The 22854-nt window shown below is 34.7% G+C and overlaps 2 protein-coding genes across 3 annotated transcripts in view; both read left to right on the top strand.

Annotated features, from left to right (window-relative positions):
- The first annotated feature begins 8847 nt into the window (after window positions 1–8847).
- Window positions 8848–13081, top strand: LOC127080061 (uncharacterized). Its single transcript, XM_051020393.1, has 5 exons — window positions 8848–9162; window positions 9660–9782; window positions 11835–12175; window positions 12689–12731; window positions 13001–13081. The coding sequence occupies exons 1-5, from the start codon at window positions 8848–8850 to the stop codon at window positions 13079–13081; spliced, it is 903 nt and encodes a 300-aa protein (XP_050876350.1).
- Window positions 13082–14860: 1779 nt separating this feature from the next.
- LOC127083627 (serine/threonine-protein kinase ATM) overlaps window positions 14861–22854 on the top strand; it is an 85164-nt gene continuing 77170 nt past the window's right edge. For both annotated transcript variants that reach the window (XM_051023946.1, XM_051023945.1), the window contains exons 1-9: window positions 14861–15161; window positions 15759–15867; window positions 15991–16134; window positions 17353–17514; window positions 17617–17812; window positions 17900–18056; window positions 18142–18281; window positions 18370–18457; window positions 20247–20350. In XM_051023946.1, coding sequence (XP_050879903.1) covers window positions 15087–15161; window positions 15759–15867; window positions 15991–16134; window positions 17353–17514; window positions 17617–17812; window positions 17900–18056; window positions 18142–18281; window positions 18370–18457; window positions 20247–20350 — 1175 coding nt within the window. In that variant the 5' untranslated portion in view covers window positions 14861–15086. The remainder of the gene's footprint in view (window positions 15162–15758; window positions 15868–15990; window positions 16135–17352; window positions 17515–17616; window positions 17813–17899; window positions 18057–18141; window positions 18282–18369; window positions 18458–20246; window positions 20351–22854) is intronic.

Below are 22854 nucleotides of genomic sequence, written 5' to 3'. Positions count from 1 at the left end.
GAATTTCATATGAATATCCTTGAAATTGCTAATGCCTTAGGAGCCCTGGGTGAGAAGATGTCAGATGAAAAACTAGTGAGGAAAATACTCAGGTCACTCCCTGAGAGATTTGCCATGAAAGTGACAGCCATAGAAGAGTCTCAAGATATTTCCAATATGAGAGTTGATGAGCTAATTGGATCCCTCCAAACATTTGAGATGGGAATGTGTGATGGACCTGAAAAGAAAGTCAAAAGCATAGCCTTCGTGTCAAACACTGAGGATAAAGAGGAGGAAAGTGGTCAAGATATTGATGAAGATCTGGCAAATGATGTAGCATTGCTAGGAAGACAGTTCAACAGACTTATGAAAAAGATGGATGTAAGGTCTAAGGCTAATGTCAAGAACATCTCATCTGACATCAGTAAATCCAACAATGCTGGAAGAAGAACAAGATCAGATGAAAAGCCGAAAGAAGGAAAAGGAGTTCAGTGCCATGAATGTGATGGGTATGGACACATTAGAACTGAATGTGGAACCTACCTCAAGAAACAGAAGAAAAATCTTGCTGCTACTTGGTCTGATGAAAGTGAATCAGAAGAGTCTGCAAATCTTGTGACTGCCTTGATTGGAAGATGGGGGTCAGATAAAGACTCAAGTGATGATGAAGTGACCTTTGATGAGTTAGCCACTACCTATAGAAAGTTGTGTCACAGAAGTGAAGAAGTGTGTAAACAAGTTGAAAGTCAGAAGAAGGTGATATCACAACTGGAGAATGAAAAGGCAGAACATTTGAAAACCATCTATAAGTTAAAAACTGAAGCAGTATTCTTGAATTCTAAACTTGATGAGATGACAAAGTATGTCAGAATGCTAAACAATGGAACTGACACCTTAGACAAAATTCTCCAAACTGGACAAATGGCAGGAGACCAGTATGGCATTGGGTTCAATGAATCTAAACCTGAGTGCAGTCACACTGGTTGCAAACTTAAAACCAAACCTAAGTGCAGTCATACTGGTAGCAAACCAGAGATGTCACAACATCATAAAGGAAGACAGCAGAAAGGGAAACGCCAAAGATGGAGATGTCATTACTGTGGAAAATTTGGCCACATAAAACCATTCTGCTATAAGTTGTATGGCTATCCTAGTTCTTCTCACCATCAACCTAGACCCAAACATCACAGACATGTCAACAAAAACAATGGGTTCCTAGGACTGGTGTTACAAGTCTGATAGCTCACACTTCCTTCAGAGTTTCAGCCAAAGAAGATTGGTATTTTGACAGTGGATGCTCTAGACACATGACTGGAAACAAAAACCTGCTAACTGGTCTTCATCCTCATGCCACCAGCTATGTAACCTTTGGTGATAGAGCAAAGGGTGAAATCAAGGGAATTGACAAGCTTAATTGCTATGGAGTCCCTAATATTGACAATATCCTACTTGTTAAGGGACTGACTGCAAACCTAATAAGCATCAGTCAACTGTGTGACCAAGGTCTAAATGTAAACTTCACTAAAACTGAATGTTTGATCACTAATAAAGAAAATGAAGTGATCACGAAAGGAGTCAGGTCTAAGAACAACTGCTACATGTGGAGTTCTCAAGAAACTGGTTATTCTTCAATGTGTACTCTAGCTAAAGAAGAAGAAGTGAAGATATGGCATCAAAGATTGGGCCATTTGCATCTTAAAGGTATGAAGAGGATCATATCTGTTTAAGCTGTTAGAGGAATTCCCAACTTGAAGATTGATGAAGGAAGAGTTTGTGGGGAATGTCAGATTGGAAAACAGACAAAGATGTTACACCAGAAGCTTAGACATGACACCACTTCCAGAGTGTTGGAACTCCTCCATATGGATTTTATGAGACCCATGCATGTGGAAAGCCTTGGTGGGAAGAAGTATGCTTATGTAGTGGTGGATGACTTCTCTAGATACACCTGGGTCAAATTTATAAGAGAAAAATCTGATGTATCTGAAATCTTCAAAGATCTTTGTTTAAGACTTCAAAGAGAAAAGGAAAGTCAAGTTATTAAAATCAGAAGTGATCATGGGAAGGAATTTGAAAACAACAAATTTGCTGAATTCTGTGCATCATAAGGAATTAGTCATGATTTATGCTAAGAAATTGTCCTACCACTTCTGGGTTGAAGCTATGAACACAACCTGCTATGTTCACAACAGAGTAACCTTGAAGAAAGGGACTCCTACTACCCTATATGAAGTCTGGAAAGGGAGAAGACCTACAGTCAAATACTTCCATGTGTTTGGTAGTAAATGTTATATTTTGACTGATCGTGAACAAAGAAGGAAGATGGATCCCAAAAGTGATGAAGGAATATTTCTGGGCTACTCAACAAACACCGGAGCATATAGAGTCTTTAATTCTAGAACAAAAGTAATGATGGAATCTATCAATGTTGTGGTTGATGATAAACAGACTGATGTCACAGACGATGTTGAGACATCTCCAAATGATCCCCCAGCTGATGTCTCAGACAAAAATAATGAGAGTGAACCTCCTCAAGCTGAACCTAAAGATGACAAAATCAACAAGGGACCCTCCATCAGAATTCAGAAGGATCATCCCAAAGATCTCATTATAGGAGACCCAAATAAAGGGGTCACAACTAGATCAAGGGAAGTGATCTCACATGGCTGCTTTGAGTCCAAGATTGAGCCTAGGAATGTCAAGGAAGCCTTGACTGATGAGTTCCGGATCAATGCCATGTAGGAGAAGTTAGGTCAATTCAAGAGGAATGAAGTATGGGAACTGGTTCCAAGACCTGAAGGAATAAATGTCATAGGTACAAAGTGGGTGTATAAGAATAAATCTAATGAACATGGGGTGGTTACTAAAAACAAAGCAAGATTAGTAGCACAAGGTATACTCAAGTTGAAGGAGTGGATTTTTATGAAACATTTGCTCCTGTAGCTCGCCTTGAGTCCATTAGACTATTGCTTGGAGTGGCATGTATTCTGAAGTTCAAACTGTTCCAAATGGATGTAAAAAGTGCCTTCTTGAATGGCTACTTAAATGAGGAAGTATATGTTGAACAACCTAAAGGATTCACAGATCTAAAACTTCCAAAGCATGTGTACAAGTTGAGGAAAGCCCTCTATGGTTTGAAACAAGCTCCTAGGGCTTGGTATGATAGACTCATAGTGTTCCTCATTAACAATGGATACAGGAAGAGAGGTATTGACAAGACCCTATTTGTTAAGAATGAAGGAGGAAAACTCATGGTGGATCAAATATATGTGGATGATATTGTGTTTGGTGGAATGTCAGATCAGATGGTCAAACATTTTGTTAAACAAATGCACTCTGAATTTAAGATGAGCCTTGTTGGAGAACTGACCTATTTCCTTAGGCTACAAGTCAAGCAGATGGAAGATTCTATCTTTCTATCTCAAAGCAAATATGCTAAGAACATTGTTAAGAAGTTTGGATAAAGAATGCAAGTCATAAAAGGACACCTGCTCCTACACATCTGAAAGTCTCCAAAGATGAAAATGGTGTTAGTGTAGATCAAAGTCTATACAGAAGCATGATACGAAGTCTGTTATATCTCACAGCAAGTAGACCTGGTATTGCCTTTGTTGTAGGTGTTTGTGCTAGATATCAAACTGAACCAAAAGTCAGTCACATAAACTAAGTGAAGAGGATACTGAAATATGTCAATGGCACCAGTGACTATGGGATGTTGTATACTCATGGTTCTGGATCTATGCTGACTGGGTATTGTGATGTTGACTGGGCTGGAAGTGCTGATGATAGGAAAAGCACATCAGGAGGATGTTTCTTCTTGGGGAACAACTTGATATCATGGTTTAGCAAGAAACAAAATTGTGTGTCCCTATCCACTACTGAAGTTGAATACATAGCAGCTGAGAGTAGTTGTTCTCAACTGGTTTGGATGAAACAAATGTTGACTGAATACAATGTCACACAAGATGTCATGACATTATATTGTGACAACCTGAGTGCTATAAATATTTCTAAGAATCCTATTCAGCACAACAGGACAAAGCACATTGATATTCGTCATCACTTTATTAGCGAACTAGTGGAAGAGAAAATCATAGCCCTGGAGCATGTTACTACTGAAATGCAATTAGCTGACATATTTACAAAGGCTTTGGATGCTAATCAATTTGAATGTTTAAGAGGGAAATTAGGGATTTGTATCCATGAGAATTTATAGCAATTAATTTGGAGTGGAAAAGTTAATAAAAATATTGTTTGCCCACTTAAAAGAAAGTGCCCCATTTATGGTAAATCATTACCTAGTATTGGAACTACCATCTATAACATTTCTACACGCAACCTCAGCTCAACCACTTCCATCTTCATCAAACTGTATCGACCATCTCTGCTAGGGCAACAAAAATTCTTTCACAAGCTCAACAAGATGTCACAACATCCTTCATCTTCTAGTTCAAAACCTGCGCACAAAGCAAGAACACCATCCATGGATTTTCTTCATGAAGACATTTTGGAAGTTATTCCCCTTTCAGTCATCCCTGGTGACGCCCCTGGTCCATCCTCCATTATAGGGCATACTCAAGGTAACAACTTTGATAACCATACCTCTAAAGATGACATGCATCATATTGATCGTGTCATTAGAAATTTGGTCACAAGGATCCTAAATGAAGGATACTCAGTCAAGGGAGTTTCGACTCCTCTATCTAGAAGGGACCTCTCACCTGAGGTGGAACCTCACAATGAGAAAAATGATGATTCATCTAGGTCAGAGAAAGATATTGCTGCTGAGGGACTGTGTTCTTTAGGGAAAACCTTGCCTAGTAAGAAATCTGTAGATGCTTCTCAGAAGCATGCCTCTGGTAAGAAGGTGATTAACTTGGAAGAAGAAAGCTCAGATGATGAAGATGACACCTTGCTTCATCACTTAGAGCCACGGGTTGCTAAGAGAATGAAGACCAAGAAGGGGAGGTCTGTGGCTGAGATGATGACAACCAGAACTAGTAAGAAGGCTACTGCTGTAGGTCCTTCAAAGTCATGGAGTAAAGTGGAGGTAAAGAAGAGAAAGGTCAGAGAAAGTTCTGATTCAGAGGATGATGTTGAAGACGATGTCCCAGACATCTCTCATGTCAAAAAGCAAACGGTTAGAAAATCTCCTGCTAAGATTGTTGCTGTGCATTTGGATAACATTTCCTTCCATCTGGAAGATGGTGCAGCCAAGTGGAAATTTGTAATACAGAGGAGAGTAGTTGTGGAAAGGGAACTAAGAAAGGATGTTGTGGAAGTTAAGGAGGTTATGGATTTGATCAAGTCTGCTAGTTTAATGAAAACAGTTAGTGGATTACCCCAATGTTTTGAAGGTCTTGTTATAAAGTCTGTGGTGAACATCCCTGAGGATATTGCTGACAAGAATAACAAAGAGTTTTGTTAGGTGTTTGTTAGAGGAAGGTGTGTAAGGTTCTCCCCTACTATGATTAATAAGTTCCTAGGAATAGGAACAAAAGGTGTTGTTGAATTAGAGGCCACAAATAATGAAGTCTGTAGGAAAATCACTACTGGACAGGTCAAGGAGTAGCCAAGCAAAAAGCATTTCTCAGCTGGAAAATTAACTATGAAATATGCTATCTTACATAAGATAGGGTCAGCCAACTGGGTACCAACAAACCACATCTCAACAATCTCTAATGCTCTTGGAAGGATAATATATGGTATTGGAACCAAGCTTAATTTTGATTATGGAAGGTTCATGTTTGAACAAATTGTTAGACATGCTTCCACAAATGCAGTGAAGCTGCCCATTGCTTTTCCCTCAATAATTTATGGAATAATCCTTAGCCAGCAACCTGGAATACTAAGCACAAGTGATATCCCTAGTAGAAGAAAACCTCCATTGTCAGTTCATTACAAGTTATTTGAAGGCAGTCATGTCAATGACATTGTCATGACATATGCGATGAAGAAGCCAGCCTCTCAAGGTGGCCTGATTGCTGAACTGAAAGAGACCTGTAAGGAATTGGAGACTGGGATAAGGGTGGCTAAGGCTAGGAAAGAAGCTTTATAGGTTCTAATTAATAGCTTGGAGCAAGAAGATATGGATAATATTGGTGAAGCCAAGGAAACATATGTCCACACCTCAAGTGAGAGGTCTGAATCTCAAGATAAATCTAGTGGTAGTTCTGGATCTGAAGGTGAAGAAGATGCTATCTCCTCAGACTGAGTTGTGGTGAACATGATCCCTCTGTTATGATGATGTTTTGGATGCATTGATGTTTGATGTTTGATGTTTTTTTTGGCAGTCTTGTTTGATGTCATTATGTAATTTTTTGGGTTCTCTTTGTAAGTTCTCTGGATTTCTTTTTATCTCAGCTCATATAGCTGTGTATAATTATGGTTATGTAACACCTGACAATTTGTTTTAACATTTTATATGTTATAACATTCTATGTGACATTCTCTGCTGGACTAAGTGACATTTATTTTGTCTAATTGGTCTCTTTGGTCTATTTTGACTAAAAAGGGGGAGAAGTTAATATATGGAGAGCTGCAGTTAATATGTGGAGAGCTGCAGTTAATATGTGCTGAAGTAGCTAGGCTAAACAGATGAAAGCTGATGTTGAACAAAATAATGTTCTGTGTTGTACAAGTGATGTTGAAGGAGATGTCAGATGGGGTGATGGATGTTACAGGTGTTGTTGAAGGAGATGTCTGTGTTGAACAAACTTAGGGGGAGAAGAAGCTCAAATGTGTTTAATATGTGTTTACTAGTTGCTATTATAGCTAGTAAATGTGTGGTTTATTACTTCTGCTGTTGCTTAACTGCTGATATGTTTTTTACTCTTGTGAACAAATGGACTGATATATGTTTTAGCCAAAATTTGCCAAAGGGGGAGTTTGTTGGTTCTAAGTGTTGGCAACAATTTTGGTAAAACCAAGAGTGTTCACATGTTGTCACATGTGTTGTCTTGACATAAGATATCATGTACCTGCAGAATGTTTAAAATGTGATTATGCAGAATTTTACTGAGATGTCAGACCCGATGTCATGACATCTGTATACAGAACATTCAGTCTGAATGTTACGTATTATGTGATTGCGTTTTTAATGCTAATTTGTGTATGATTGATAAGATGATTGAACACGCTATCAATCAGTAATTATAATGAGATTAACTTATTTTCCAAAGAGATATAATCAACTGTCATGAGAAGATATGAATGGAAAATAGTTTTAGGGTTTTATGATGTCTAAGCCCAGCAAATTGCTTCTATATAAAGGACATGGAAAACCTGGTTTTATACACAAGAAATAACGAACGAAATATTGAGAGAGAATAAGGGTTTTAGTCTTGTGTGGTTGTGTGAATTGTAAGTCATTTAATTCATCCATAGATGATTGAATTGGTCTGATTTTTGAGTTGTAATTTGTCACTCTAAGATTTGAAGCATGAGTGTGTGTTTACTTGATTGAAGCTTTTAAGCAAGATCAAGTATGTGTCTTTGAAGAGTGTCTTCTTCTCTTTGTAATTCTTGTTTTATATCACTGCTGTGATTGAGGGGGAGTGAGTAGGATCTCATATCTAAGAGTTCTTAGGTAGAAGTCACACGGGTAGAGATTAGGTGAAAAGACTGTAACTTGAATTTGTTTACTGAGAGTCTTTGAACTGATTTTGTTTAGTGGATTTCCTTCCTGACTTGGTAGCCCCCAGACGTAGGTGAGTTTGCACCGAACTGGGTTAACAATTTCTTGTGTCTCTTGCATTACTGTTCTTTATCTTTTATCCTGTTTGTATTGTTCAGATATTAGTTTCGTGACATTACCTTCGACATCTCATATCTGATACCAGAATTTGCACATTCTTCCAATTTTTGGGCTTTTTACCCGGGCTTGAGCAGCAATGACATTTTGGAGATTTCCAACCTTTGCCAAATGATTTTTCATTATTTTAGGAGAATTTCTACAACAGAAGAAGACACATTGTAACGAGGAGAACATAGAAATTGTTAGACGATCGAGAATTACAGAGATCAAGGAATTCAGAGAGCGGAAGATTTTCATGAGCGGAAGCGATTGAAGATCCAAGTCATCCAATTACTTGCAATGTATATTTTTTATCTTGAATATGTCTTGAACAATATGAGTAGCTAAACCCCCTAATGCTAGGGGGTGTTCCTGATTTAGATCTGTAACGACTTGAGTTTACTATTGTATTTATAATATTGTTTTTACGGTAATCTTTTGATGTGTTTAATGTTTTCTCTTTAGGACCAATTGAGATTGTTATATGGTTATCAATTTGGTTGAACCACCATTGATAAGGTTTTCATAAGATTACTCTGCAGTAGATATCACCTAGGACTAGGGATACCCTGTATGAATCAGAGCATTCTTGATATAATAAGGCTTAACCTCACCATAATTTCCTATGGACATATAAATTAGGGTAGAATGATTAAAGGTTTTCGCACTAAGGACTTGGGAGAAAATACCCTTTAGTAGTAATTGATATTTGTTGATGCAATAGTGACTTAGAGTTATTACAGGGACAAGTTATACACCTTCCCTGACATTGTTCCTCTTCCCTTGCAAACCCTTATTTTACAGTATTAATTTCTTTTACCTTTATTTTTATAAATATGAATCTGAAACCCCCAACAATAGTTTTGTTTAATTGAGGTCGACATTCGGGAATTTTCCCCTTTATTACTATAACAAGCAAAATAATATACTTGTTATTTTTCCGATCAAGTTTTTGGCGACGCTGCCGTGGACTGCCAAAATATAGAGTTTAATTTTAGTTCAATTAAAATTTTGTTGCTCTGCAATAAAATTATTTTTCTGCCATTTATATAATTTAATTTACTAATTTGTGTATGCAAGGAGAGCCATCAGCTGAATTTCTTTTTGACGTAGAAATCGAGAGAACCCTTCACCAGAGACGTAGAAATGCGAGATTGAATTGCAAGGAAGAAGTTCCCTCTGATCACTCAGATTCAGAAAAAGAAACTATGGTCGAAATTCCTCAAGTTCCACCTCCTCCACCTTCGGAAAGACTCCTAGGTGACTATGGAGGTGCAAATGCATCGGGTGGTAGACTAATCATTGTCAACCAACCGGTGAATATGATAAATTTCCGACTTCATCCTATCACAATCAATCAACTTGAAAGAAAATCTTTCACCGAAAAGGTTAATGAAGATTCCAACAAGCACTTACAAAGATTTTTGACCATGAGTACTACTTTGAAAATTGATGGTCATACTGATGAAGCAAAAAAATTAAGAATGTTCCCGTTCACTTTAGCTGAAGATGCGGAAGAGTGGTTTTACTCTCTCCCAGCCGGCAGTATTACATCATGGGAAGAGATGGGAAATGCGTTCTTAAATGAGTATTTTTCAGCATTAGTATTCCTAAGAAAAAGGTATGAAATATTGAACTTCAAACAGAAGAACAATGAGTCTTTGGGAGATGACTACAAAAGATTCAAATGGGTCTTAGTAGCTTACCCAACTCGTAATATGGATCAGACTGAACAAATGCAGATGTTTATTAACGAGCTGAAAATAAAGACAAAACAGTTTATTGATACAGCAGCCGATGGCTCAACAAATTTCTCAACAGCCACCGGTATTAAAAGGATTATTGAAGCGATAGCTACCAATTAGCATCTGGAATTATACGATAGGTGTACAAGCAAGCCGAAGAAGTCATTGATATGAAATTGGAAGCTAATAAAATTCGTATAGAAGACACAATCGCTGCCGAAGTGGAAAAGAAATTAAAGGCTATGAATATAGGTACTCAACAGGTAGCTCAAGTTCAACCGGCTCAAGCCATCACTTGTGAAATCTGTAATGGACCTCACCACATGGTGTATTACTTTGTAACTCCTCGGCAAATTGAAGAGATAAAGTTCTTGAAGCAGAATAATCCATACTCCAACACTTACAACCCAGGTTGGAAGAATCATCCTAACTTCTCCTGGAAATATCAGAGAGGGAATGTTTCGTAACAGGGTCAAGACAATATCAGACCCAATATCAACAACAAAAGCAACAATAAGCTCCTAAAAAGGCAGACTGGGAGATTGCCATTGAAAAATTAGCCACTCAAAATATTCAGTTATAAGATGATACTAGAAACAATCAAAGGAACACCATTGCCTCAATAAAAAATCTCGAAGTTCAGATGGATCAGATAGCACAACAGTTAGCCTCAAATTCTCAAGCTCCAGGTACCTTGCCAAGTGGTACAATGATAAATCCGCGTGAGCATAATAATGTTATCGCTGTAGTGACCAGAAGTGGTAATTCAACTGAAGAACCAGGAGAAAACAGTGCAGAGGAAGATGGGTTGTTAGAGGTCGATTTAGAAATCAAAGAAACCAAGAACCAAGAGGAAGAAGTTGTGATAATGCCTGTAAAGGAGAAAGAAAAAGCTTCTAAACCAAGATGGATTTGATTTCTCATCTCTTGTACTCATACATTTGCAAAGTAAGATTTATTATATTAATATCTCAATTTGAATTCGAATTTAGGGAAAACGTACCTATAACGAGGTCGATTGGGGAACTGCCTAAACAAATCCTTGCATACTCTCTCTCTCTCTCTCTCTCTCTCTCTCTCTCTCTTATTTATTATTGATTACTTTGATCTCTTGATCAATATTGTTTGGCTAATAACTTTTGAATTCTTGATAAATTTGTGTTGTTGTAGTAGTCACATACCATTTGGTAGTGATTGGATTTCTAAGAACTACAAACACTATACTAATATCCAAACTTTGTTGATTGCACGCAAAGTGTTCAAAAAATTGTTTTAACTAGTTTTTCATGTGTAGTAATAATTTGAGATAGATTATTACTATAGTATACTATTCAATTTAGTGCTTGAAGTGTTGATAAATCAACTTGTGGATTATTATCATACCATTAGTACTCTTACGCGTATTCAAACATTTCAATAGTAGGTCCGGTTAGACGATTTTGGATCCGAGAAATATTTGGAATTTGCTTCCGCGGCATAAATTTTTTTAAATCAAATTTTCGAATAAATTTTTAACTTGGGATCTATTCACCCCCTATAGATCTAGGCCTATCGTCTAACATAGCTCGTTGGAAGCAAAAGGTACTTACGACATAGTTATTCAAAGGAGAAATGAAGGAAAATCTATGATCAAAGATGTACTTTACGTACCTGAAATAAAGTGCAATTTGCTAAGTGTTGGACAATTGGTCGAAAAGAGTTTCTCAGTGATTATGAAAGATGGATCATTGGAACTATTCGACACTCAAAATAATTTGGTTTTGAAATCCCTTTTTTTAAAGAATAAGACATTCAAGACCATAATCAGTTCGACTGAAGTGCAATGTCTAAAAACTGTTGTCGACCACAAGCATAGTTGGTTGTGGCATTTGAGGTTTGAACATTTGAACTTTCGATCACTCAATCAAATGATTACTTAGGATATGGTAATTGGTATTACCAAGTCTTGAGATACCCGACAAAATTTGTGAAAGTTGTCTAGTCATAAAGCAATCTAGAAAGTCTTTCATTTCGACCATGCCAATGAGATCCTCCTGCATACTCTAAGTTGTACATTCAAATGTGTGTGGCCCTTTTGAAGAGCATACTATTGGTGGAAACAAGTATTTTGTTTCGTTTGTCAATAAGTTGAGTCAAAAGCTGTGGATCTATGTGATCGAGCAAAAGGACAAAGTTTTGAAATCTTTAAGAGATTCAAGATGCTTGTCAAAAACCAAAGTGAGAAGAAGATCAAGGTTCTGCGAACAAATGAAAGTGGCGAATATACATCGAAGATGTTTGAAGAATTACATGCATAACTCGTTATTGATAATAAGGTAACTACTCATTACACGCCTCAACATAATGGAATAACAGAAAGAAGAAACATGACCATATTGGACATGTCGAGATGCATGTTAAAGCAGAACAATTTTCCAAAATCCTTATGGGGTGAAGCTGTTTCCACTGCTGTTTATATTCTGAACAGATGCCCTACCAAGAAGCTGAAGAACAAGGTTCCTGAAGAAGTTTGGAGTGACAAACAACCATTAGTGAGTCATCAGAAGGTGTTTAACTCTATTTGTTACAAACATGTTCCTCGTGCTAGAAGAAGGAAGCTTTATGACAAGAGTGAACTTATGATTCTGATAGGATTTCATAAAATTGATGCATACAGGTTATTCAACCCAATTAATCAAAAGATCCTTGCACTAACCGCCATTTATTAGTGGCCACATTTTAGTGTTGGAATAATAATAATAATATTAAATTAAATATCAAATCTCACATTTTCAATTACTTAGTTAAGTAAAAGACTCATACCATTTTAAACATTTACGGTTACTTAAATAGCCCACTGCTTCATTACTAGCAAAAAAATAAGCACCTTCAAAAGAATTGTATGTGATTAATGATCAGTTCATAGACATTGTTGTTTCTTCTATTGGTATGCTACTTTTATTTATTTATTAATTTTGATTCCTAAACTAATATGCCTCATAATGGTTGACATATAGAAACACTCAATGACCCATGTTCTTTCTCATTTTTTCTTTTCTCTTTTCTTATTTGCACGTTCTAATAGATGGAAGAATTATGATAGAATCAAGATATTTTTCAATTAGTTTGTCTAATTTTCTATTTATAGTTTTTAATTATTCACAATTTTCTTCTTATTTTACTTTTACAGGTATCAATATGGGATGAATAGAAAAATTACCCATAGAATTGAGGTATTTATTGTTCAATATTTTTTATTTATTTCACATTTCTTCTTATTTTACTTTTACATGTATCACTATGTAATGAATGGAGAAATTACACGTAAAATTGAGGTATTTATTGTACAGAATCTTATGTATTATTATTTATTTATTATAATAGTAATGATCACGCTACATTAACAACTTTTGAAGAAACTTTCTATGGCAAAATTATCTTAAAGTCTAATTCTATATATTGATTTTAGTAATACTTTATTTTAATAATAATGATAAATCAGGTAGGAAAAGATATTCAAATAATATTGAAGCAAAGATGCCCAAAGTATTTGATAATAAGATTTGAAAATTTAGAAAATTAAGAGTGACTACTAAAAAATTCCAATTGCATATTATTTCATTTCTAGTATTTAATTACTTCTTTCATTTTTTTTTACTTATGTTATATTTTTCTTTTATTTTTGTTTTTGCATATATAATCATTTCACGGATGAAAGAATATAGAATTATATTGTTCAATTTTTCTATTTTAATAATTTATTATATTTTATTTCTAGCATTTAATTATGATAATTCTTCCATTTTATTTATTTATTTATTATTATTTTTTACTATTTTTTACTTATATATATATTTGTCTTTTGTCTTTTGCTTTTGTTTTTTCAGATATATCCATGTCATGGATGAAATAATTATGATGTTTGATTTTTCTATTTTATTAATTTATTACATTTTATTTCTAGGATTTAAAATAGGACAATTCTTTCATTTTGTTTTATTTTTCTACTATTTTTTTACGTATGTTTTTTTTTCTTTTGCTTTTGTGGATATAATTATGTCATTGATTATTATATTATTATATATTTTATTTTTTATTTTTATTGTTTGTTTATATTTTTTTACTTATATTTATTTATGGTATTATTACATGTTTTATTTGCTTTTATGGTTTGTTTCTATTTTATACTTTTTATTTGCTTTATATGTATATTTTATTGAATTATTAATAATAAAAATACATACATATAGATTTTTTACTAATCAACTTATCTTATATACACATAAAGTAGGTTGTTATTTATTTATCGTACTTTATTTTATTTGAAACTTCATATTTTTTCTATCTTATTTATTTTTTATTGAGAAATGTGACATATATTATACATATGGCCTATTTTTCTTATTTATTAACTTATATTTTTAACAATCAAATAATATTACAATATAATTTGTTTTATTATTTAAAAAGTAAAAACACAACTAATACAAAATATTTATATTATTATTTAGATTTATTATTTTAATTACAATACTATAAATACTTTAATAAAACATACAGACAATAAAATATATCCGTGAAATTTCATTCAATTTCGTCCAAATACAATTTTAGAATTACGAAAATATGTGAAGTGTTAAGAGCATTTAATTTAAAAGTCTTCAAATTAAATCTGTCATCCTTCGTACTTTTATATTATCAAAACTGTCCTTTACTGAGATTTGAATGCAATTTATATTTGAAATTTTTATTAGGGTAAAAATAAGGTTTTTGGTATGTATAAATTTTTTGATAATGTATTTTAAATTTTTGATATATAATTTTTTTTACAATTTTTGATACGTTTCAAATAATTTTGAATGAAAATAAATTTTAATTAAAGTGAAATTTCTGATAATGTTATTTATATGAAACTTATGATTATTTTTTGAACTAAAGTGAAATTTCCGATAGTATTATTTATATAAAATTTATAGAATTTTTTTAATTAAAATAAAATTTTCAATAGTATTATTTGTATGAAAATAAATTTTATATCTATACAAATTTTGTAAAATTTATAAAAAAAATAAATATTTATAACTATCGAAAATTTTAAATTTCAATAAACCAAGTATAATAATAAACCTTAATACTGATAATTCTAAAATTTCCAGTATAAAATTCTAATTTTTTTTAGTTTTACAGTATAAAAATGTACTGTTTTTAAAATTTCTGATAGTTATTTTAAATTTTTTAATATAACTTCTGAATTTTTAAAAACCCGCTTAAATCTATAAATTTGAAAAATAAATAAAGTGATTTTAAAAATATAAATTACTTTTCGTAGGTGTGTCAGGTTTAATCGTAGGTGTGTCATTACCAAAGCTGAGGTTGGGTAGCAACTGCTCATAACTCATTTTCTCTTTTGTTATTACTCTTCCGCATCAGTATTAAGTAACCCAGGTTTTCCGGACTCTAACTCACTTCGTTTTCCCGCCAGATATCTTAACGGCCCAAACCCTAACCTCTAGAATATTCACTCTGAAACCCCTACTGCCATCTCTATTCCGTACATTCAATGTGTAACTGCTGATACCGCTGTAACAATGGCGAAAGTCAGTTCCAGAGACGTCCGAGAGATTGTAGAGAAACTCTCCTCCGATAAAGTCAAAGCTCGCGAAGTAAAATTCAATCCCTTTCAAAACTCACTGTTTATCTTCATCTACTCGATCACTGCGAGTACACCTTCACTATTCATTTCAATTTCATGCATACCGCGTTCAATTTAGTTTCGAATTCCGTTATTCTGTTCATGAAGCTTCTATTGCATGAATTTTGATTTGGACAAAGAAGCTGTTCATCTATTAGTTACTGTAATTTTAAACGGGATTATTGTAAATGTATCATTTAATTAAGTAGTAATGATTGTTATTCTTCAAAAACATTTTCACTTGCATGTTTCTACCGTTAGAGTAATTGCAAAATTCCAAACCAGGAATCTTAATCTTAATAAGCTAAATACGTTAAAGGTTGGCCAAAGTTTTGATTTGATTCTAATAGCTGAACTTAATGGATTTAAGAATAACCTTTAGCCTGTTTGCCAAAGAGATATCACTGTTCATTCACTATTTCTTGTTTTTGCTATATAAAGATGTGTTATGAACTTATGATTGAGTTGGATAAACTTTATTCATCATTGGATTTTCTGTGTGTGTGTCAGCATGCTCTGAGGTTGAGTGTTTGATTCTAATTAGTTGTACTGTCTTGCAACTTACCAGGAGGGGATCAAGTTGTTAAATAGTTGGTTAGAAGGAGAAAAGTCGTATAACTTCTGCAATTTTATTGGACTGAGTACATCAAAGCTTAGGCCAGATGAAATTCCTCACGGTAAGATCATATTTAAAATCAAGTTTACATGCATTGTTGGATGCAAGAATATATATTTATGTAGCCATGGTGTCAAGTTTAGCCATGCTTAATTCAACTATTTTAAATTGTTTTTGGTGGCAGCTGAAACATGGCCTTTTCTTGTTTCTTTGCTTATTCAATCTGCATCATCGGAAATATCCTCAAGTAAGCGGAGAAATCCGAAAATGATATATGCAAAGACTCTTAGACTTATTGTGCAACGAGCAGAAGATGCTAAGTATTCAGGTGAGTTTGAGGTACTCTAGTTAGTAATATGTCTATCTCTTCTTTCCTTTTGATCAGAAACAAGTAATAGCATATGAGGCTAAATTCTATAACTAAAGTGCACCCAATAGATGGGTGACAATCAGAGAAGAACAATTAACGATTATAGGACTTCAAAGTTAGCCACAACTTTAAGGCATCACTTATCGCAAAGAGAAAGATCTCGAACTGCCCTTAGTTGACATTGTCAACACATTTCAAAGAGTGTACCTAGTCCCTCAAACTCAATGCTATATGAACATTCAAAGATGCAAGAAAAGATTTGTGTTTACTCTGGTTATCATATAATATGTGAACGGTATTTTAATGGCTTTTAGAGCAGTTAAACACACGGGTATGTTTTTTGTTTCATTCATTTGAATATCACTGTTCTCATAAAAGTTTGATTATCTTGTTAGTAACATTACATGACTGATTGGTCACGTTAGTGCTTAAAAGTGTATTTATTTTCCTTTTTGTTAGAATATATAATAAACTGTAATTAGATTAGTTAAAGTAGTTAAGAGACATTACAGTAGTTAGTTGGATAGTTAGGGAAATAACATGTATAAATGGAAGGATATATGGATAGAGGGAACCATTGAGTAAACTTTAGTGAATAGAGCATTGTCTCTATTGTAGAAGGGGAAACCCTTGGAGGAGATCTCTCTCTTATATTCCCTCTTTAGTAGTTTACAATACTCAATACATAATGTGCAAGGACAAAGTGATTCACCCATATATGAAAACAACAAAATTGAACGCATATAGAATTATTGGTGACAACAATATCATTGAACAATACATATTCTACTCTCAAATTGCCCATGAATTTTTGGGAAAATTTCAAATGGAACTACTAAATAGTTACACAGAATGAAAAATAACCACATGCAATGGTTATTTCATATAATATATTGGCTTAAATATCCACTATCAATGGTTATTTCTTCCATGATATTTTTTTTTGAAGAAATGATAAATACATCTTTAGAAACAATTCCTTTTTTTGAATTACCTCTGCCACTGTCGTGGCACTCGGTGAGGTTAGCATGCATTTTCTATTACAGTTGTGAGAATAATGAATTCTTTATCACTTTGAAACTTCATATTCTACTATAAAATATTTGAAATTTATCTTATGAAGTTTATGTTGTTAATTTCCCCTCATCTTGATTACCTGTTTCCTTTTTATTTTAGGCCAAATTCTGCCTTTGTCATCTGTGGTTAAACCCCTTTTTAATCATGTTTGGGATGTACTGAGCAATGTTCCAAGCTTTCAGTCAGAGTATGGGATTATCCTTCGACATCTGTTGGCAGTAAGGGATTACAGTTTTCAGATGCGGAAGCGCATTTACTGCAGTAAGTTTTTGCAAACATGAAGCGTATCGCTGTGACTTCCCACCGCGACCGTCTGTTTTAATGTTCCTGTTTTATTCTTCTAATCAAATTCTTTATAACTAGGCCTGGTGATGCTGTACATTGAGAAAGTTGAAGCAAGCTTGGATGGGAAAAATATTAGTAACTGTACTTCCAAAGAAGAGGTCTTCCGCAATATTTTAACTCTTCATTCGCTTTTGGATTACCCTCCTGGAGACTACCCTGTTAATCTAAGAGGAGACATTGTTAAGGGGTTTGTCAGGATCTGCTCATTCATCAGGTATTCCTTAGGGTGATTCAATGTTTTTCTTTTTTTATCATGATCTGCTAGAGTATAGCATGACTTTTGTTTTGTTACTTTCTTCAGGGAAGAAGGAAAGATATCACGCAAACTTGTTGAGTGTATCAATACATATTTGTTAAATGATGGTCCAAATTTGGGCTTTCAGTTGTTAGAGATTCATAATGCTATGCAGCAGTTTCTGTTTCACTGTTGGCTGACAACACATGATCGCGTGCTTAAGGTCTTTTCATGGATGTATTTATAACAAATAAACTTATAACTTTTATTACATTTTTCAAATTTCTCTATCAATATATCTGTTGCAGGATTCACTGATGTTCTATGCAAGGACACAATTAAATTTAATGAGAGGGGCTGCTGATAGGTATTTATTGGTAGAACAACTTTTGGATGTGATTTATAAGGATCTTGATCAGGGTAGCGTGTCTAGTATTTCAATACCACGGTGAGTGCTTCTAATTTTATCCATTTTATAATTTTACTGATGAATCTTTTTGGTAGTTTATGACGATCCTAATGATCATTCTACCCAGGGGTGATGGAAATAAGGATGATAAACTTGGAACTTTGAGTAGCTCGCAATGTGGCTTAGTGGAACTTGCAGCAGTTCTATTTTATAGGGTAGTTACTAGAAACTCAACCACCAACTCCTAGACTTAATATTCAAGTTTCTGTGCTCAGTTTTTGATAATATATATTTTTTTTTCTGCAATCATGTTGATTAATTTTGATATTAGTTAGTTAGTTGCATAAGAATCTCCACAGTTTTCGTTATGCTTCCTTTTACTTTCATCGTTTTTGTTTGGTGATGAATATGGGTCAGCTGGTATACTATGAAGCAGTTTCTCATGCTTTGTCTTTAAAGGTTTCAATAAAAGCACAGAAAATGTTACGGTATTGTATAATTTTTCTCAGAGCTCTTGTATATTTGTTTGAAGCAGGATGCCCACTTAACTTTGGGCTTCTCTTTATCCTTAGGCTTAGAGTGTGTTTGTTTCAAGGCATATAATTTATTCCTTGGAAAGTGAGGTAGGGAATGTAACATTCCAGTGTTTGAATCAAGGTTTTAAAAAATATTTTTGAGTATTATTGATTAGGAATATTATTTACCCATCCTTTCCTCACTTCGTATTATCGTATTAAATGGTGAGAATCTTACATTCCAATGGGAATAAAGATATATTTTGTAATTTGACCGCCTATAACTTCCCACTCTCACATCATTACTTACCAAACCCATGAGTTATAATGAGAAGAATATTCTTAGAAATTGTTTTCTCAAAAATTATTTTGTAATTCGACCAACTATAACTTTCCACTCTCACCTCGTTACTTACCAAACCCATGAGTTATCCTGAAGTACAGACACTTCTAGGAGTTGGCGAGTTGCGGTGTCCGACATGCGTCGGTGTCCGATACTTGTGTGACACCTGTACGACACGTGTTGGAACAGTTAAAGAAGTGTCGGAATAGTCAGACAAGTGTTCACTAAAAATGATTTTTTTCTTTGTTTCAACACTCTTCGAATCAATGGTTGACACCCGAATGACACTCATAACACATATGTCAAGACAATTCAGACATGTGTTTCAAACAATTTGTTTTTTCTTTGCTTCAAACACACTTTTATACATATTTTAGGCAAATCTCACACAAATTTAAAATTGTTAAACGTGTCTTTAAGCAATGTTATTAATAAAGAATTAAAGACATTAATTTTGATTAAACTATTTTTAATTTTTTTATCATATATGGATAAATAGAGCTGAAATACTCTCTTATAAATAACGGTGTTGGTGTCCTATGTTTTGACATTATCGGTGTCCAAGTGTCCGTGTCGTGTCGTGTTCCTGTGTCGTGTCGTGTTCCTGTGTCGTGTCGAAGTCAGTGCTTTATAGATTATACCTGCGAGTAATATTCTTGGAAATTGTTTTCTCAGAAATATAATTATTAGGGTTATGAATTTATTATACCTTGAAACAAAACTCATATTTGAATTGGGTAGTGTTGTTATTGATTTCTAAGGTGCTCTCCTCTCCTTCTAATTTTTGAAGGAAGTTTCCATTTCTGGGTTGCAGAGAATCTGGGCAGCCTACTTGTTATTTTTGTTCTTTTGTTTTCCTTGTTTTTATATTTCTGAATATCCTGAATATCCTTGTACTTTCATTCATGATCAATCCACCCTATCGTCGCAAGTTTGCAACTACTCCCATTTATCCATGTCTCACTTTAATTGTTTTAAATTTTAATACATAAGGGCAACATTGAAAAAAGTAATAAATGCTTTCAGGGCATTCTAAAATGACAAATAATGTGATATAAAAAAAATCCAAACAACACTTAGTTTATGGAGTTATTTTTTCCGCTACAAGAATTTCAATATTGTTGTCTAATCAGTTTTACTCCTCAGGCGTGCCTTAATACAACCAGAGCCTCATTAAGTGAAAAACGGGTTAAGAGAGAACCTGCTGCTGTGATCTTGAGGGAGGCACTCATGCAAGGAAAATGGCTATGGTAATTTATAAACTAATTTGAGGGTTCTACTGTAAAACATTTTCTGTTTCATACTAGGACCAACTACTAATTTTATTCCTATGTGAAGTGCTAGTTTTTATCTTTCCTTATTCTGTGTAGTATTTTCCCCTCTCCTATAATTATAGACATTTCCCTCTTGAACTACATTCTATATTTTTAGTATTTATAGCACCAAAGTTTTATCTCGGGTTTTTGCTTGGGATTGCTCTCTCAATAGAATCTTCTGCTAGTTGCTTTAAGTTACATGCTGCATCACAGTATGACAACTAGTGAACAATATTATGCATTCATATCATTATTGCTTTCTTCACATGCAAAAGATGATTTTTTACTTAAATGCAAGCAAATACGCTTTTCCCTTCACATATTTATGTGATTAGAAATTCGCCACTGCCTCTATTTTCATGGAGGCCTTCAACACGCAAACAACTACTTGATGCATTGAACTACTTTATACACTGCTCAGATTTCTTGGAAGCCGTGGACTCTGAAATTGACTTTCAAACTATATCCATTTGTTTGAACTATAGTTATTAATCCCGAATAACAGGATAATTGTGATTAAAGCCCACAACTTTAAAAAATCACTCAATTCACGGCGTATTGATTAATTATAAAAAGTTGTAGGTCCTAATCTCTAAGGCTCAAAGCAACCCAAATGCTCTAGATGTGAACTGGATCACCAATGCTGAAAGGATTCAATCAATGCCTTAATGCAGGAAAGATATTGAGATTGAATGTGAGCCTTTCCTGGTATTGCAAAGCTCAATGCGGAGTTGAAAACCTTTAGCTTTTGTTTGAGTGCAAGTATAGTCCCATTGATGGATCCAACATACAAGTGTATAAGAGAAAAGGGGAGAGGGAGAGAAGAAGGTAATTATTGGGCCTAAGGCTCACATGAGTAAACAGACAGTACAAGAAAGGAGAGAGGTGGCCGCTAAGTCAGGGAAAAGAAGAGAGGTGGAGCACGCATAACAGAATGGGCACGTGATCCAAGGGGATTGAGGGAGGAGATTTTGGAATTAGGTACGTAAGGAGAGGGAATGATTAATTAGGGGAGGGGAGTAACCACAAAGGGGTATGGAGAATTTCCAAGTGATGGAGGGAGCTTTGGAGCTGAGTAGGGAGACTATTCTTAATAGATACCAAAGAAGTACAGAGAAACAGAGAAGAAGAAGAAGAGAAAGAGAGAGAGAAACTGAACTGTGAAAATGTGAACTTTGTATATTGAAAGTTAGTACAATACTGTTGAAACTGATTACTTACAGTAAATCCTAACTGTGCTGACTCAGTACAGTTAGTTAGAGGCTTTACACTAAGCTAACACATATATCTCTAATAGCTTCCCGTCAAAAGGAGGGTCATCTCTAAACAAGAGAGGACTTATCCTGAACTTGAAGCTTGTCTTTAAGCTGCAGAAATCGTAGGGGAGACAGGGGTTTTGTGAGAAGATCATCATATTGATCAAAGGCAGGAGCATGCTGAACCATCAATGTCTTGCTGAGAACTTTCTTTCGAAGAAAAATATGTCAAGTTCCATGTGCTTGGTTTTTGCATGGAGCACAGGATTGTGAGACAATGCAACTGTACTGAGATTATCACAGAACAGCACAAGAGTAGTAAATGGCACATGAAGTTCTGCTAGAAGGGATTGTATCCAAAGCACTTTAGAGGCTGAATTAGCAAGGCTTCTATATTCAGCCTCAGTACTGGATCTAGCTACAAGAGTTTGCTTTATGGACCACTAAGAAACAAGGTTTGGACCCAGAAAAATGCATGAGCCAGATGTGGATTTCCAGTCATCAGGATCAGCACCCCAGTCTGCATCAGCAAATCCTTTAATTGAAATAGGAACCTGAGTAGTGGCAGGTTGTAAGAGTAAACCATGATGGAGGGTACCTTTGAGGTACCTAGGAATTCTTTTGACAGCAACCCAGTGACTCTCAAGAGGTTGAGAGAGAAACTGACATGCTTTGTTTACAACATAGCAAATTTCTGGTCATGTGATGGTGGCATATTGAAGTGCACCCACTATGGACCTATAAAATGAAGGTTCAGACATCAAGTCAGTGCTATGTTTTGAGAGCTTCAGGCTTGAGATCGTAGGAGTAGGGACTCCTTTATCATCAGACATGTTAGCTCTAGACAAAAAATATTTGATGTATTTGGTTTGGGATAAGAAAAGTGAGCCGTCTTTTAATTGAGATACTTCAATGCCCAAGAAGTACTCAAGACTGCCAAGCTGCTTTAAAGCAAACTGAGTGAAGTTTTGTGATGAGTTGTTGAATTTGAGTGGAGGAATTACCAGTGATGATAATATCATCAACATATACAAGCATGTAAGTTGTGTATGTGGGAGTGACAAGAGTGAAGAGGGAGGGGTCACACTTGCTTGACACAAACCCAAAACCTTTGAGTGCCATAGTTAGTCTCTCAAACCAGGCCCTAAGTGTCTGCTTAAGGCCATACTGGGCCTTGTTCAA

This window comes from Lathyrus oleraceus, chromosome 5 (assembly GCF_024323335.1).
Source record: "Lathyrus oleraceus cultivar Zhongwan6 chromosome 5, CAAS_Psat_ZW6_1.0, whole genome shotgun sequence".
Taxonomy (NCBI): Eukaryota; Viridiplantae; Streptophyta; class Magnoliopsida; order Fabales; family Fabaceae; genus Lathyrus; species Lathyrus oleraceus.
Note: the sequence above shows the minus strand (reverse complement) of the source record. Positions and strands in the feature narration are given on the sequence as shown.